The 17,238-nt window shown below is 38.4% G+C and overlaps 1 protein-coding gene across 1 annotated transcript in view; it reads left to right on the forward strand.

Annotated features, from left to right (window-relative positions):
- The window catches only part of RORB (RAR related orphan receptor B), a 240,089-nt gene that overhangs the window by 152,025 nt on the left and 70,826 nt on the right, over nucleotides 1-17,238 (forward strand). Inside the window, exon 2 of the mRNA XM_060199296.1 lies at nucleotides 15,267-15,352. Coding sequence (XP_060055279.1) covers nucleotides 15,267-15,352 — 86 coding nt within the window. The remainder of the gene's footprint in view (nucleotides 1-15,266; nucleotides 15,353-17,238) is intronic.

The raw sequence follows: 17,238 nt of genomic DNA on the forward strand, positions 1-17,238 counted from the left end.
TCACTATCTCAGAGATAACTCACAAATGGTCATTGACTCTGCCTCCAACAAAATGAAAACAAAGGAAAACTGATGTGCAGAAATTATATGTCACTATATAATGATGTTTCAAACTGCTGGCTGTATTTAGCAAGTGCTGCATTCTGTAGTGACTATTTAGTATCAAAAAAAAAAAAAAACCAATATTCTCCCTTCTGCCTTCCTTGCCTGAGCAACCCTTCGCCCTTACTTAATGAAATAGAACAGTTGATGCCTTTAACTCCTCTTTTATTTAATCTCATTAATGCAGTCTGTTGAGATGCTCGTTGTGGGGTAACGTAGGGGCAGTTGTTAGATCTCTTTTGAAAAGTGCAATATTTTTCGGTTAGACTTTTCATTGCTCCGGCAAAATGTATGAGAACGAACTCAAAACTAAAGCTGATGCCACTGGTGAGTTTGATATTCTCTTCTCTCTTTTGATGCTTAGCTGTAAGAAGTATCTTTCAGGCAAGAAAATAAGAATTTATAAGCTCACAGCAGAAATTGGTGATGAGATATGAGCACAATATAATTTTTTTAGTGGAGAATGTGTATTATCAGTAAGTCACTCAGGCTTAATTTTGTACCACAGGGCATATTTGTATAGCAATGTGGTTGCATCCAGGAGTGAATTACTGAATGTGTAAGTTTTGAGATTGAATTCAGGTAGCCCTCTGCCACTTTACACTAAAGTAGACTGATAGGTTTGGTCATCTCGTCACAGTTTGATAGTTTTGCTTCTAGTCATTGACATTAAATTATGATACTTTTAGGAATTCAACTTACAAATATGATAGATACTTTGACAGTAGACACACACCTTCAAATTTTTTATTTGGTTAAATAACAATCAGCAGTGACAAGAATTATGTTTGAGGACAGTCAGTACTTAGTTCCCCGAACATATATTATCTCTTTTTTTTTCTTCTTTTTTCATATATTATCTCTTAATAAACACAGGCTTAGAGTATTGTCTTAAAAATATTTCAGGGCAAAACAATGCATGATTTACTGATTTTTTTTTTTGCTAGTACTAGACATCAGTGAACAATAGTTGGAAATGTTAAAATCCAAAATTGATAAATTAGTTCAAATAACGTAAACTTACAGCCATTCAAAAAAGTTACTAATCACACTAAAACTTCTTCAGATGTTAGGTAAACTCAGAATGGCATCTTTTTTACAATGCATAGAACTTTGACATCTATATTTTTAAAGAAGAGGATAGATACTTCAATGTAATTATCCACTAATTTCAAAATATGTGTATTTAAGACCTTATTAGTAAAATAAACCATCAACAGCAGATTGCAGCTCAGACATCAGTGGGGCCTTTAAAAAAGTGTTTATCCTTCCTACTGACAGATTTCCTTAGGATATTGTTGCTATTGTTGTTTAGAAATTAATATCTCTGGACAGGACGTATTAAAGTCTATACTTAATCCTCTTTTGGGTCTGACTTACAATTAGCACAGGCTCACAGCTGAACACAAATGTTACTTTCATGATTTGGTATTAAAAAAAACAATAAGATAAATTTGTTTTCTGTGTGAAATGGCATAAAACACAAAATTTATTTTAGGAATGTGTGTGTGAGAGAGTGTATGCGTGTGTACACGTGTGCATGCACACACACAACTAATTTTATAAAGGGCTGAAGAAACCAATGTCTGTTTACATTTCTCAGAGAGCACCAAAGATTTTGAATTTGGGTGGAATTGAATGGAAGATCCTCAGTTAACACTACAGCTGTTTTAAAATTGCTGTAGCAGAATGTTTGATGTTATATTTAGCAGTTTCTGATTTTCATCATCTTCTTCCTGCATTATATCTTCTCCAAGATGAGTACCTGTGCCGCTTTAAACGTAATGCAAGCCTCTAAAAAATGGTAAAAGAAAATCACGTTTTCTTACCAGTTCAGTCCAACTGGAGGAATCAAAATGCCTTTAGCAGTATTCAATGTGTAAGAAACACAGCAAAGAAATGGGGTGGGTGTAAGACATTCCCATCCAAATGTCACTATAAGTTACCAAACAATTATTATGAATTTTATGCTTGGAGGGAAAAAAAAAGTTCAGGAAGGGGGAAACTTGTTAAAATGGAATTTGAGAATCACACTATCTATTTTTTGCCACTTGGTCATCATACAACTCCTCACCAGCTTACATAAACACTGACTAAAGCTGCGAGGGATTATGTGCAGCATGCTGGATCTGATGAGCTCAAAAATAAGATAGCTCTGGTTCTATAATATTTAGGATTATGCTGGTAATCTTTTTAGGGAAAGTGTGCAGTATCAGCAGAAAAGATGTTTCCTTCTTCGAGAGAGCTATGCTCTGCTGAGGCCACATTGTTGGGAGACCAACCTTTTGCCTACAATGACCCAGGGCATTTGTGACCTGTAACAGAGAACTGTAAGACTGACATCTTAAATTATTGTTTTACCCCTAAAACAATTTCTGGTGTTGAGTACAGAGGAGACTACATCCCTATAAGTCAGATTCTCCAAGGTTCAAATACACAAAGAGCCTAGGGAGGAGGTTAGCTTACCACCTGAGCTGTGAAGGAAGCACAGGTGCTGTCAGTACCTCCTCTCTACAGAAGAGTGCTTCCTGCTGGGTACTGGTTGCACCCATTCAAGACATAGGCCCAGCACCACCTGTGAGTAAGTACATGGTGACCACTTAGAAATCAAACATTAAGTCCGAGAATGCAAGTAAAGAACATACCACTCTAAGTGTATGTGAACATCCAGCCCCCCACCCCTAGCCCAGATCTTTCAGAGGAAGATAAGACAGTATTTGCATTGACCACAATTTTTCTCTTCCAGAACAGTGGAAACCAGATTCTAATTACTATTTTAAATACACCCTGGGTCTGGCTGGGGAGACAGTACAATGGTCATGCAAAAAGCCTTTCATACCTAAGCCTGTCAAGTCCCTTGTTCAGTCCACAGCACCACCATCTGCCAGAGCTGAGCAGTGCTCTGGTTTCTCTCTCTCTCTCTCTCCATATATATATATATATATATATATTATTAAAACAAATAAAATATTCTTTTAAAAACAAATAAATATACCCTGGATCTTTCTGCTCTAAGTTTTCTTGGAAAAGAATATAGTATAGAAATTACTTCTTGTGGCACAGGGGATTAACAGTACTTCTACTGGGCTAAACCTTGTGAAATTGACAGTTCCAGCTGTTGAGGTGGGGGGGCTACATTTTTGTTTAGCCTTTTTTGCTCAGAAGGGTTGCCATTCCATAAGGCTTGACCTGATATGATGGGTAACTCGACTATTTTTTATCACTCTACCAGCAGAATTCTTCTACTGTTGTCATTTAACCTCATTAACTAGATTCAAAATAAATTTACATACCTAATCTGGACTTTTACTAGCCTAATTGGATTTTCCCTTTTTAGTCAGCAGTCACCAATTTCAAATTTGTCCTCTTGCTATAGATTTATTCCTTGAATCCCTGATTGTTTTCTAATTGCTATAACAAAAGACTTGGTTCAGCAGTCACTGTACCCATCAAACTTTCTCAGTTTTCTTCAGTTGAAACCCACCACTTCTGTTTAGCTCATCTGTGGAATTATGTGGGCCTGTACAGTCATTGTATACACTACTTTTTTTTTTTTTTTTTTAGCCAGAGCACTGTTTATCTCTGCTTCATGGTGGTGTGGAAGATTGAACCAAGGGGACTCAGACATGAAGTCTTTTTACATAGCCATTATACTATCTCCTCAAGCAGTCCTCTATGTATTTGTGGTTAAGATAAATAGTATTACATTTATCTGTATCCAAAAACAAAAACCTGTTTGGTGAGAATATATTTTTTTCCAGAGCACTCCTCAGTTCTGGCTGATGATGGTGTTGGAATTGAATCTGAGATTTCAGAGCCTCTGGCATGAAAGCCTTTTGCACCCTATACAGAATTTTTTGACTCTTTTAAAATTTTTTTTATTATATTTAAAAGAGATAATAGAGGCAGCCAGAAATCGAGAGGAAGGGGAATATAGAGAAGGAAAGAGACAGACACTTGCCACATTGCTTCACCACTTGTGAAGCTTTCCCCCTGCAGGTGGGGACCAGGGGCTTGAACATGAGTCTTTGTGCACTGTAATGTGTGTAGTTAACCAGGTGTGCCACCACCCAGACCCCTAAACAAAATTTTTTTGCATAATCTATATTCAGTTTTGCTGAGCTGCCTCAGAGGTTCCTCACTACACTCCATCAGAAGAATCATGCTTATGTAAATAAATAATGTTAATAATTAATAGATATTTCAGTACATTGTTTAACTTACAGAATTGAACAGTTTCATATACTCATCACACCATACAGTTTACTCTTTTAATGTTTTGCATATATTTGTACTTTCTATACATATACATATATATATATATATATATATATACATGCATATATATGACCTTGTGATGGTCAATACTCATACATTATTAACCCAAGCCCATAGCTTACATCAAGGTTCAATTGTTGTAACATTCTATGTGTTTGAACAAATGTTTTGACATGTTTCCGCAATTACAAAACAGTTTCACCACCCCAATTTTATCTGCTTATTCCTTCTCCCCTCCCCTCCAAACCTGTGAAAGCTATTGATACTTTTTCTTTGTGGCCTGAGCACTGCTCAGCTCTAGTTTACCATAGGCACCTCAGGCATGAGAGTCTGTTGCTTCTACCTGACTCTGCCTAATTAGTTTTATAAGACTGTAGTTTTGTGTTTCTGAAATGTTAGGTAGTTGGAATGATACCTACTGTAAGCAGTCTACTTAGTCTAGCTTCTTTCACCTAGCAATATGTATTTAAGGGCCTTCTGTGTATTTCCCAGACTTGACATGACAGCTCATCTCTTCCTTCCTTCCTTCCTTCCTTCCTTCCTTCCTTCCTTCCTTCCTTCCTTCCTTCCTTTCTTTCTTTCTTCCTCTCTCTCTCTCTCTTTTTTTTTTTTTGACTCCAGAGTTATCACTAGGGCTCTGTGCCTGCACTATGAATCCACTGATTCTGGAGGCCTTTTTTTTTTTCATGTTGTTGTCCTTGTTATTGTTATTGTTGTTGGTACTGCTGCTGCTGCTGCTGCTGTTGTTGTTGTTGGGTAGGACAGAGAGAAATCGAGAGAGAGAAGGGAAGGATAGACACCTGCAGACCTGCTTCACCACTTGTGTAGCAACCCCCCTGCAGGTGGGGAGCAGGAGGCTCAAGTCAGGATCTTTACACAGGTCCTTGCGCTTCCCATCATGTGCACATAACCCACTGTGCTACCCAGCACATTTCTTTTTTTTTTTTTTTAACACTGAACACCATTCTTCTTTCTGTATGTACACAATTAGTTTATTCACTCTCTAAATGAAAAAGATATTTTGTATTTACAGTTTGTGGTGATTATGAAAAGTTTTCCATAGCCATGACTGTGCAAGGGTTTGTGCGACATAAATTCTCAATTCAGTTGGTAAATACCTAGGAACACAATACCAGGTGTTGCGATAAGTTGGTAAGAAATGACCAAACTGCCTTCCTCAATTATTGCACCATTTCTCATTCCCACCAGAATAGCCAAGCATTTCTTTTCCTCTATGTATTCTTCTACATTTATATTTGTTTATTTTTAGATTTTAATGATTCTAAGAGGTGTGGTGATATTACAATATTAATTTAAATATTAATTCCAAAGTGACACATTATATCGGACATTTTTTCATATACTGAATTTTGTAACTAACCACTCTTCAACTGTCCTACTGCAATTAGAACAAAAGTGAAATAAATGATGTCTGAAAGACAGTATCAGAAACTACTTGTCCAGAATCCTATGGACATTTTTATTTCCTTCAATATCAGAGAAGTTAAACATTCCATTAACCACAGATGGTTTACAACTGTGATTCCCTGGACATCACAGAGCCATTCTTCTCAAACTGGAATACTACTGTGTAGAGCTTATCAAAAAGCAAATTCTGGGGACTGGGCAGTGGCACACCCAGTAGAGCATACACATTACCATGCACAAGAAACTTGGTTCAAGCCTCCAGTCCCCACTTGCAGAGGAAAATTTTCACAAGTGATGGATCCTGGCTAGAGGTGTCTCCCTTTCTCTCTTGTCTCTCTCTCCCTCTATCGCTCTTTGCCTCTCTGATCGTCTATAAAAACAAATGGCCCAGGCGGTGGCGGTGGGTTAAGCGCATGTGGCGCAAAGCGCAGGAACCGGTGTAAGGATTCCGGTTCGAGCCCCCGGCTCCCCACCTGCAGGGGAGTCGCTTCACAGGCGGTGAAGCAGGTCTGCAGGTGTCTATCTTTCTCTCCCCTTGTCTTCCCCATCTCTCTCCATTTCTCTCTGTCCTATCCAACAACGAATTGCGTCAACAAGGGCAATAATAATAACCACAACGAAGCTACAACAAGGGCAACAAAAGGGGGAAAAAAAAAATGGCCTCCAGGAGCGGTGGACTCATGGTGCAGGCACCGAGCCCAGCAATAACCCTGGAGGAGGAAAAAAAAAAAAAAAACAAATGGCCCAAGTTATTGTCTGGGGAGATGATGTTATGGTTGCAAAAAGGACCAGAAAGCTGTATCAGGGAAGAGAATAGCTCCCTAATATGGGAATGGTGTATAAATATTGTTGATTGTAAATCCCATCAATTTAATGTGATCTGGGGCCTATATTCAGCTTAGAAGCCTATGACGTCTGCATCCCTGTTGATCTGAGCTCACAGTCTGTGGTCATGAGTAGGAACTTTCCAAGCTGCCCCAATTTCAGAACCCATCTTCCTCAGGTGGAAGATAGAGTATGTTGTCCAGACTCCCTTTGGAGGATGGAACATTCTCTACTGTTGTTGATCCACGTTGAGGGCAAGGTCCTATGGGGGGCCCACAAGGGGTCTATTGTGTTGTTCCTGATAGGATGACCAGTAACAATGGACAGAGGGATTTATTCGAGGTCTAGGCCCATCATGTCTGTTTGGGAATCTCTGGACTCCCCGACTAGGACCCCAGCTAATGGAGTGGCCTGATAGTGACTAAAGAGTCATACCAGTCTCTTGCCCTTATTCAGCTTTTGTAGTCCTTACTTTGGTAAAGTTCTAGCTTTGGAGTGACTGAGGGAAGTATAATAAGAAGTAGGTGAAGAGATTTCCCTGGGCAGCTGACTGCACCATGTGTCCTGGAGCCCTGCTTCCCCAGAGCCCCACCTCACTAGGGAAAAAGAGAGACAGGCTGGGAGTATGTACCAACCTGTCAATGCCTATGTTCAGTGGGGAAGCAATTACAGAAACCAGACCTTCCAGCTTCTGCACCCCATAATGTCCTTTGGTCCATGCTCCCAGAGAGATAAAGAATAAGAAAGCTATCAGGGGAGGGAAGGCATTAGGGAATTCTGGTGGTGGGAACTATGTGGAGTTGTACCCCTCTTGTCCTATGGTTTCTGTCAGTGTTTCCTTTTTATAAATAATTTTTCTTTAAAAAAAATGGCCATTGGGAGCTGTAGAATCAAGCAGGCACTAAGCTTCAGCAATAACTGTGGTGGTAGAAAAATTATCATAATTTAATCTAATTTAACTTTAAAAAAATGAAAAATTCTGATTCACCTGGTATTGGGTGAGTCTTGCTGAGCATTGCTGGCATGCTCCCAGGTGATGCTAAACCCACTGGTCTACAAACCTCACTGTGCATTATCATGAAAACTTCAAACTAGGTCAGGCAATGGCACACCCAGTTAAGTATATGTGTTACCATGCATAAGGACTCAGGTTCAAGCCCCCAGCCCCTACCTACCAGGAAAAAGTTTTGCAAGCAGTGAAGCAAAGCTGTAGGTGTCACTTTTATTTTCTCCCTCTTTATCTCCCCCTTTCCTTTCTATTTCTGTTTCTGCCAAACTAACAGACAAACTCTAAATATTCCCCAGTGCTATGATGTTAACACTTTTGTTATTAAAAATTGACAGGACAGTATTTGCTTAATGAAAATTCTTTTTAAAATGAGTTCAAAACAACTATAATTGATGGAACAACCATGAAGAATGATTTACTCTTCTTTTAAGGGGGATGTTTAACTTAATAGCAGTAATTGCCACTAATGACAATAATAAGATCTATCAACAATACTAATATCAATCCTGATTTTGTATTGGTCTAATTCTCTGTCATTTCAGTCCTCTGGAGATTTAGAACACGCAAGCAACTCTTCCAGGGTATATGATCATATGTAATGGATAAATTAATTCCATGATATTCCGTAAGTTCATGCCCCAGCAAAATAATCATTTTTTGTCATTATTGTAGGATAGTAGCTTTTCCCTTTTTCTTTTATATTTTATCTTTTCCTTTATTTTTTCTTAGCAGAACACAACTTAGTTCTGACTCGTGGTCACATGGGAAATAGAAGCTAGGACTTGGAGCCTCAGGCATGAAAGTCTTTTTGCAGAACCATTATGCTGTCTCCCCAGCCCACAATAGTAGTTAATTCCTTATTCAAGCTTCCAATGATATACAGTTGTCTGCTTCCCAAGAGACTTTTTTATAACTCCTAAAAAATAGTACTCCTAAATTATTTTTCTCTCATTAAAACCAAGATTTTTGATATTCTATTTTTTATTTTAATATTTCTGTTGCTCCAGATTTATCACCAGGTCTCAGTGCCTATAAAACTCCATTGTTTCTGGAAGCCGTTTTATTATTTCTTGGAAATAGAAGATAAAAGAGACAAAGGAGGGAGAAAAGAGACAGGGAGAAGAGAGACAATACGACACCACTCATGAAGTTTATACCCATACAAACACCCACGTGTAATGACCCAGGGCTCAACCTCAGTACCTGTTCAGGGTACTATATATGCTTTACCAGATAATCTATCTGCTGTCTCCCATTCCCTTCTTAAAAAGAGGCTTTAAGTAATGCATAATGTTTTCCATATTTATGTTACAGAAAAGAAATCAGTCTTGAGATTGGGGGTGAATATGTATCTTGGAGAAAATGTTATAGGGGGTCCCATTTTTTTAAATTGGGAAGCTAGTTATTTATAGTACAGTTGTTGGCAGATGGATAGAGTTTCTCATCTCACCAAGATAGGTGTCTGAAAAACACTCTCACCCTCAACCTAGGTCCATAATCCTGTACCAGGACTTGAAAGCCACCCCCCCCCCAACCTCCTCCCTGCCCACCTTCCTCAAAATCTTTTGTTTCGGTGCAATACACCAAACCAATGCAAGTTTTACTATCTCCACCTCCCCATTTCTGTTCATGTTTCTTACATTCTACCCATGAGTAAAATGGTCAGAATATAAAAATGGCTGGGCTACATTGTTAGAGAGGGAATGATGGAAACTTAGAATCACAGAAGTACACCTGGTAATGATGTTTTCTCCCAGAAGAAAGTGCCTAGAAGGTCCATGATGACCACACACACACACACACACACACACACACACACACACACACACACACACACACACCCTGCTCCAGATAGAACTCTTGGGAATACAGGTGTCTTGATGGATCAAATTGCCATATATCAGAGTTCACTCATCAGCCTGAACTAGTTCATTAAACCTCAGCCCCTTCTCTTATGGTGTGTGTGGGGGGGTTGGTTCTGAGAGTGTGGAGTTAATAATATGGGCATTCTGGCAAGCGAGATGCATTGAGCATGTGGTGGCTTTGTATAGGGAGACGGAAGGAAAGGAATGGCCTCCGAGAGGTGCTAGTAGAGCAAACTGCCATCTTTATAGAGACACACATTCTCATGCTGTACATGGTTGAATAGTAGCCACCTACCAAATCATGGGGGGTTAAACTAGCTATTATTCAGTCTGGCAACGTAGCTCACAAATGAGGTTCTAACCTGGGCCCCACAAGTTCCTTTTTTCTCCCTCTGTCTTTCTGTCTCTATCTATCTGAAAATGTCACCTTGGAGAAGTACAGCTTTGGTGATGCAAAATAATAATAATAATAATAATAATAAAATTGCTCTTTAAGACTTATTCTAACATAAAGAACCAAACTATCTTAAAATTTTTATGACACCCTGACACTAAGATTTTTTTTTTATTTAAGAAAGGAGACATTAACAAAACCATAGAATGAGAGGGGTACAATTCCGCACAATTCCCATAACCCAATCTCCATATCCCATCCCCTCCCCTGATAGCCTTGCCATTCTCTATCTCTCTGGGAGCATGGATCCAGGGTCGTTGTGGGTTGCAGAGGGTGGAAGGTCTGGCTTCTGTAATTGCTTCCCCGCTGAACATGGGCGTTGACTGGTTGATCCATACTCCCAGTCTGCCTCGCTCTTTCCCTAGTAGGGTGGGGCTCTGAGGAAGCAGAGCTCCAGTACACATTATTGGGGTCGTTCTATTATTTTTAAAGTACGTCACATTACTTGTTTTTCCCATATTTGGCAGGATTTTATTCTTTTACTTTTTTATTTGTGACTTAAGCATTTCACAAAATCAGAAGGATTTAGGGAGTTGCTTTCACACCCACCCAGCGTGTAAGTCACCACACCCTCCAGCAAAGTTCTGTGTCTCCCTCCTCCCCACAACCACCATTGTTCTCAAAAAGTTCAAGGGAGAAGTTTGATTACCATTTTTCTTAGCACTACTTTTTAAAATATTTATTTGATAAAGATAGAGAGGAACTGGAGGGAAGGGGGTGATAGAGAGAGAGACACTTGCAGTCCTGCTTCACTGCTCATGAAACTTGACCTCTATAGGTAAGGACCAGAGGCTCAAACATTGTTCATATGCACTCAATCAGATGCATCACCACCTAGCACCCTTAACATTACTTTTAAAATAATGACATACAAGACAATTATTGTCACATGAGTACAGTTTCTTAACTTGTCATGATAGGTGTCAGCATACCACTCCCCTCCCCCATCAATGTCAATCTCCTTCACCCACCAATGTACACAGAGGCCCCAGGTTCTCTCCACTGCTTACCACCTCCCCACCTGGCACTGACTTCACAACAATAGACCACACCTAGTCCACACTTCACCCTGCATATAATTAAATGAAAATATTGGTAGGAAAAAATTGTTAAAGATCAATGCTGTTTATTACAAATAAGAGAATGTAAGAGATTTACATGAGACAGAGGGAGAAAGAGCAGAACTCCAATACCTGCAGCACCAACGGTCAAATTAGGAATTTCCAGCATACAGATCTAACCCTACCAGCTGAGCTATTTTCCTAGCCTCAGTAAATAGAAATTTAACTATTGTTTTCACAAATAGCTACCCATAAAAAAGTATAAATATGGGACATTTGTAAAGAATCTAAGAGTGTTTAAACTCCTTCATCTCTCAATGAGTACACCTCCTATAATCGCTCCCCCACCTATCTCAAATCTGGACAAAGTACAAAGGCTAAATTCTTCACTTCTTCATCACCTTCATTGTCACCACTGGTGAGGTGCACATCATGAAACACTCCCTGGTCATTCAGTTTGAAACCTCAAGAAGCAACATAGCTCCAGCTATACCTACTATAAAACAAATGCACAGGAAACTTTTACTGAAGCTAAGGCAAGGCACTTAGAAATGGCCAGCATGGGAGCGATGGTAGGATTTGTCATCTGAAATACCAAGCATTGATAATGTGCCATACTATGGGAGAAGTCTCTTACAGAACCATTATACTATGCCACAGTATAATGGTTCTGCAAGAGACTTTCATGCCTGGGGCTCTGTGGCCCCAGGTTCAATCCCCAGTACCATCAGCCAGATCTGAACAGTTTTCTAGTCTAGAATCTATCTCTCTGTTTCTGTCACCCTCTGTCTCTTTCTCTCTTTGTCTCTCTCCATGTTTCTCTTTCTCATTCAAACAAATAAAATATAAAGAACATAGTATGAATTACAAAGCTTTAGGGAAGAGACATGTTGGCATGAATGAGAAAAGGAAAAGGGTCCATTAAATCACTTCAATTTCTCTTCTCCTCTAAACAGCCTCAGATGATCTATTCTGCCATAATAGGTAGAGACAGTGCTAGGCTTACCCATTTCCATACACAGCCCCCCACATACAGCTTTTAAAGTGGCCTCTTTCTTTTTAAAAATACTGCAAGTGTTTATGTTTCTTCAGGATTACATGTTGAGCTAGAATTTTAAATATGTATAAATATGCAGATGCTCTATTGAATTATTCCTTACCCCATTTGTATTTCTGAAGTTGTGTAAGATAACCTTTGTGACTTTCAAAAACATCTTCTCATGCCCCAGGGGGCAAATTACTTCTATTTTCATTTCCTTTAGAGTTAGATCATTTTACAATTAAGAACTTATTGAAGCAGATTCTTCCCACGCGTAAGTGACTCCCTGGGGAGTAATTTATGCAAAGAGTGTTTCTGACTTTATATCATATAATCCTAACGACTGTACGATGGATAACTGGGATTTTTAGTCAATTTTATAATCATTGTAAAGAGTCCACCATTTGAAAGGTGGACAAAACCATAAGCACAAATAGCTGATAGTGTCATTCCTCTGGTTACTTTTAAATGAGATATTAGAAAAATAATGTGTTTTGTCATATTTCTTATCCAAAAGCATCAGGAATATTAGTTTCAAATGGTGTTTGATGGTTGATAATGGTGATTTTGAAGACTAAGATTTTTGCAAGGCATTTCATATAAAACATGTCATTTAATCCCCAGAAATCTTTGAACTTTGCTGACTAAGCTTTATAAACAAGACAACAATATTAGGTATCTATTTATTCATTTATGAGATAGAGGAGGTGAGAGAGAGCAAGAGAGCATCAGTTTGCCACATATGATGCCAGGGATCAAACTCAGAGCCTCATGCTTGAGTCCAGTGTTTTCTTTTCCACTGTGTCGCCTCCCAAGCCAATATCCGAGATTATTATCTTGTGCATGGCCCAAACACTAACAGATTATGGATATGAATCTAGGAGAACAGAATAGAGTGACATCAAATCCAATAGTTCTCCCATATTAAACGCAACTTTAAAGTAAAAATTTGTAAAGTTAAAAATATAGAGGCAAATGGAAATACTTAGCTACTGGGTGTTTTAGTTGACTTTGTCTCTCTTCTTGATGTTTTTATCATCATCACTGAGATGGTGATATCTATGAATTCCTATAGCTAGTTCTGTGATAATTCAAAATTGTGTTGTATTTTGTCTTTGTGGGGACAGCAATAAATAAATAAATAATAATTCAGTGTCAAGAAAAATAGCTAATTTCTCATTGTCCTATCCCGAGTCAGCTAAAGGCTACCACTAACTACCTAACTCAACAGTTTCCCATATTAAAAAAAGATTTAAAGAGACATAACAAGAATTTATTTTTGCTTTTAAAAATTATTTGAAGTTACTATGAAATATTTTGTGTCAAAAATGTGAATGTGCTATCCTAAAACTGTTATCTTTTTTTAAAAAAAAAATGTAAAGAAGAAGAAAAAGAAGATATATCTTACATTTACTTATTCTGTCTCGGCAATGGTGGCAAACCATAGAAAAAGATCCAAGTGGCACATTAATGTAGGAAGCATTTTGAAATGGATTTTGCATAATTATTTGACATTAGAAGTTGGAATAACAGTGTATAATTTCTATAATCATTATACTATCAGAGGTGTGTGGACACATTTTAAGTAGTTCCTAGATTCATGACCTCAGTGATGATGACTTAACATGATCTTTCCAAGAGGTTCTATATGTAGGTGCTTACAAAACATCACATAACATTGTGCATATGAAAAGCGGAAATCCCATGCCCCATGATATTTCACAAGGCATTTGCCTTTCTAGCATCTCCATTTCTTTCAAGTCCAGTTTAGTCTGATGCTCAAGAGTAGGATACTGGAAGTCACATTCACCATCCAATTCCATTATCTCTATCCTGTCATTTCTTCTCACCTCTACATTTGAACTCATTCCCATTCCTCTTGCAGAAATGTCTTTTTCCTTAAATTTCAGCCTAACCTTGAAATCCAACCAAACTGTCTTCTTTTTCAATGATACTAGTTTGTTTCCAGTTGAATTCATTGTAGGCCCCATACTTTGCCATTTTTCTTTCTTTTTTCCCTTTTGTTACCAGGGTTATCGCTGGGTCTTAATATCCTCATGACTTCACCACTCTTGGGGGGCATTTCTTCTCATTCTTCTTCTCATCCTCCTCCTCCTCCTCCTCTTCCTTCTTCTTCTCCTTCTTCTTCTTCTTCTTCTTCTTCTTCTTCTTCTTTCTCCTCCTCTTTCTCCTCCTCCTCTTCCTCCTCCTCCTCTTCCTCCTCCTCTTTCTCTTCCTCCTCCTCCTCTTCCTCCTCCTCCTCCTCCTCTTCTTCTTCTTCTTCTTTTGTTTTTGTTTTTATAGAAGGTTAGAGATGAGGAAGGGGAGATAGACAGAAGGAGAAACACCTGCAGCATTACTCCACTACTCATTATGCTTTCTTTCTTTTTTTAATTATCTTTATTTATTGGGTAGAGCCAGTCAGAAATCAAAAGCGTAGAGGGAGAGAAAGAGGGAGATACCTGCAGCCCTGCTTCACCACTTGCAAAGCTTTCCTTCCCCCTGCAGGTGGGGACCAGGGGCTCAAACCTGGGTCCTTGAGCATTGTAGCATGTTCACTCAATGAGGTGCACCACCACCTAACCCCTCATTATGCTTTCTAATTTTGTTTTATCAACTGGATTATTAGTGACATTAGTAGATCTTGTCTGTGTCAATAGTGTTTGTTATTTTGGTGGAGTATCAAATATACACAGCAAATATTAACACGGTTCATTAGTAATAATCTCACAAGTAAAGATCCAACCACATAATTTATGAAGTCACCACTACCTCCTCCGCTTTTGTTTTATTTACTTACATAAAATATAGTTGAAATAAGACAATGTGGCAATTCTTAATGACTTAATCTGTGCAGTATAAAATAAAGTATTTAAAAACTCACAATCATAAGCCTAATGGTCTTTTTTGAGTCACACTATTTTAAGGTCAATATTTTTAAAGGAAGCAAAAATGTAGAAAGCTTTTGGTTCCTGGTTAGTTTTCAAGTTTGAGAAACACATATACATACACAGACAAACATTGGTAGATGAACAACCTTCCACTTAGGAGATGCCAGACAGTTGGAGGTGGGTGACCTCATACCCCACCCTCACCTTGGCGTCTTCATGTGTCTAAGGCTTGGCTGATGGAGGTGGAGAGAGAGGTAAGACAAGATGAAGGAAGATGCCTCAGTAAGCTCAAAATATCTGTGTTCCCCTTTCAGCACAAATTGAAGTGATACCATGCAAAATTTGTGGCGATAAATCCTCTGGGATCCACTACGGAGTCATCACGTGTGAAGGCTGCAAGGTATGAAACTTAGCACACCAAGACACATAGCACCAGGGTCTGGCTGGGCATCTGTATGTTCGCGACCCAAGGGTGGGTGCACCCTTTAGAGATGGCTGCTAATGCATTCCTGTGCCTGCTGCTGACACATGGGAATTCTTGCTGGCCTGGTGGTTGGGCTAATGTGCTTTTGCCTCTTACCTTTTCGTTATTGTCAAACTGGCCAGCAGCTGCTTAAAAATAGAACCTTATTTAAGAGTTCAACTTATTCACATTTACAAAGTTCTATCTAAATACTGACTCTGGCTATTTTAACAGCTGTGTCTCCTATAAATGCTAGTATATATTAGAACTATGTGGAAAAAGCTAGAGTGTAAAATAAAAAAATTAAAAAAAAAGACACAGGTTAATGCCCTAGATTTGTTTATCTGCCTGAGAAAGAAGACAATTGTAATATGCATTTGGCGATCCTTTATTTTCACATCCCAGGAAATACAGAAGAAAACTAAGGGCATGGGATTCTAGGAGTAGAACAAATAATTGTTAAGCCAATTAAAGATTATCCACCCAAACCTCCTTATTTTTCAGTGAGATCCTGAGATAGAAACAAGATTATGCCATTTGCCCGATTTCACTGATCTAATTAGTAGAGAGTCTGGTCAAACACATGTGTTATTTTCATTCTCATCCCACTGTTTCTCTCCAGGACAAATTCCACCAGTCCTTCCAAGAACAAACAGATTCCTAAGGACAAATCCTATGGTTTTGTCAATGTTTCCTTTTTATAAATTAAAATAAATAAATAAATAAATAAATAAATAAATAAATAAATAAATAAATAAAATAAAGCTGGTGGCTAAAAAAGCCTGGGCAGAGGGTCTCTCATGCCTGAGGCTCCAAAGACCCAGATTCAATCCTCCCATACCGCCATAAGCCAGAACTGAGCAGTGCTTTGGCAAAGGGGAAAAAAATACGTGTGTGTGTGTGTGTGTGTGTGTGTGTGTGTGTGTGTGTGTGTGTGTGTGAGAGAGAGAGAGAGAGAGAGTATAATAGTTCAGATGATAGAGCACCAGGCATTCATATCTGAGACTTCTCAGTTCAACATCCAACACGGCATGTACTGGTGTGCTACTTTGTGTCCTCTCTCTCTCTCTCTCTCTCTCTCTCTCATTCTCTTCTGATATAATGCACTCTATCTTATATTATATAAATAAAATTAATATTTTAAAAATAAAGTACATTGTGGAAAGATAAAGTGTACATGTAGGACAACAGCCTTTTTTTTTAATCGCTGTTTTCCTCAATAAAGTGATTTGTAAAAATAAATTTAAAAAAATGCAAAGCAGAAGGAAGAGCAGTTAACATAAATCAATTTGAAGTAAAAGGAATATTGCATCTTTAAAAAAATCAATCCTAAGGCAAGGGTAGAGCATAATGGTTATACAGAAACTCTCCAAAGTTCCAGGTTCAGTCCCCCACACTTCCAGAAACCAGAGCTGAACAGTGCTCTGATAAAACATAAAAAATAAAAAATAAAATAGAATACTACTTGTTTAAAAAATCAATCCTTAAAAGGAAAAGTTTAGCAACTGAATATCAAAGGAGAAATAAAAATAACTCTGCCATAGTTTTAAAAGGCAATGAGCAGAGAAAAATAAAGGAAAATTATAGTCTGCGAGGGAAAGGTGGACACTGGCACAGCTTTTGGTGAAAACTATTAGATACTTTTTAAAGGGTGTTTATTTTAAAAGATTTATCTTTTTAATGAGAGAGGAGGGAGGAGAGAGAATCAGAGCATTACTCTGGCACATGTGAGGCTGAGGATCATACTTGGGATCCCATGCTGGAGAGTCCAACACTTTATCCACTGTGCCACCTCCCAGATTATAAAATGTGTTCTCTTTTTT

Source organism: Erinaceus europaeus, chromosome 10 (genome assembly GCF_950295315.1).
Source record: "Erinaceus europaeus chromosome 10, mEriEur2.1, whole genome shotgun sequence".
In the NCBI taxonomy this organism is placed as follows: domain Eukaryota; kingdom Metazoa; phylum Chordata; class Mammalia; order Eulipotyphla; family Erinaceidae; genus Erinaceus; species Erinaceus europaeus.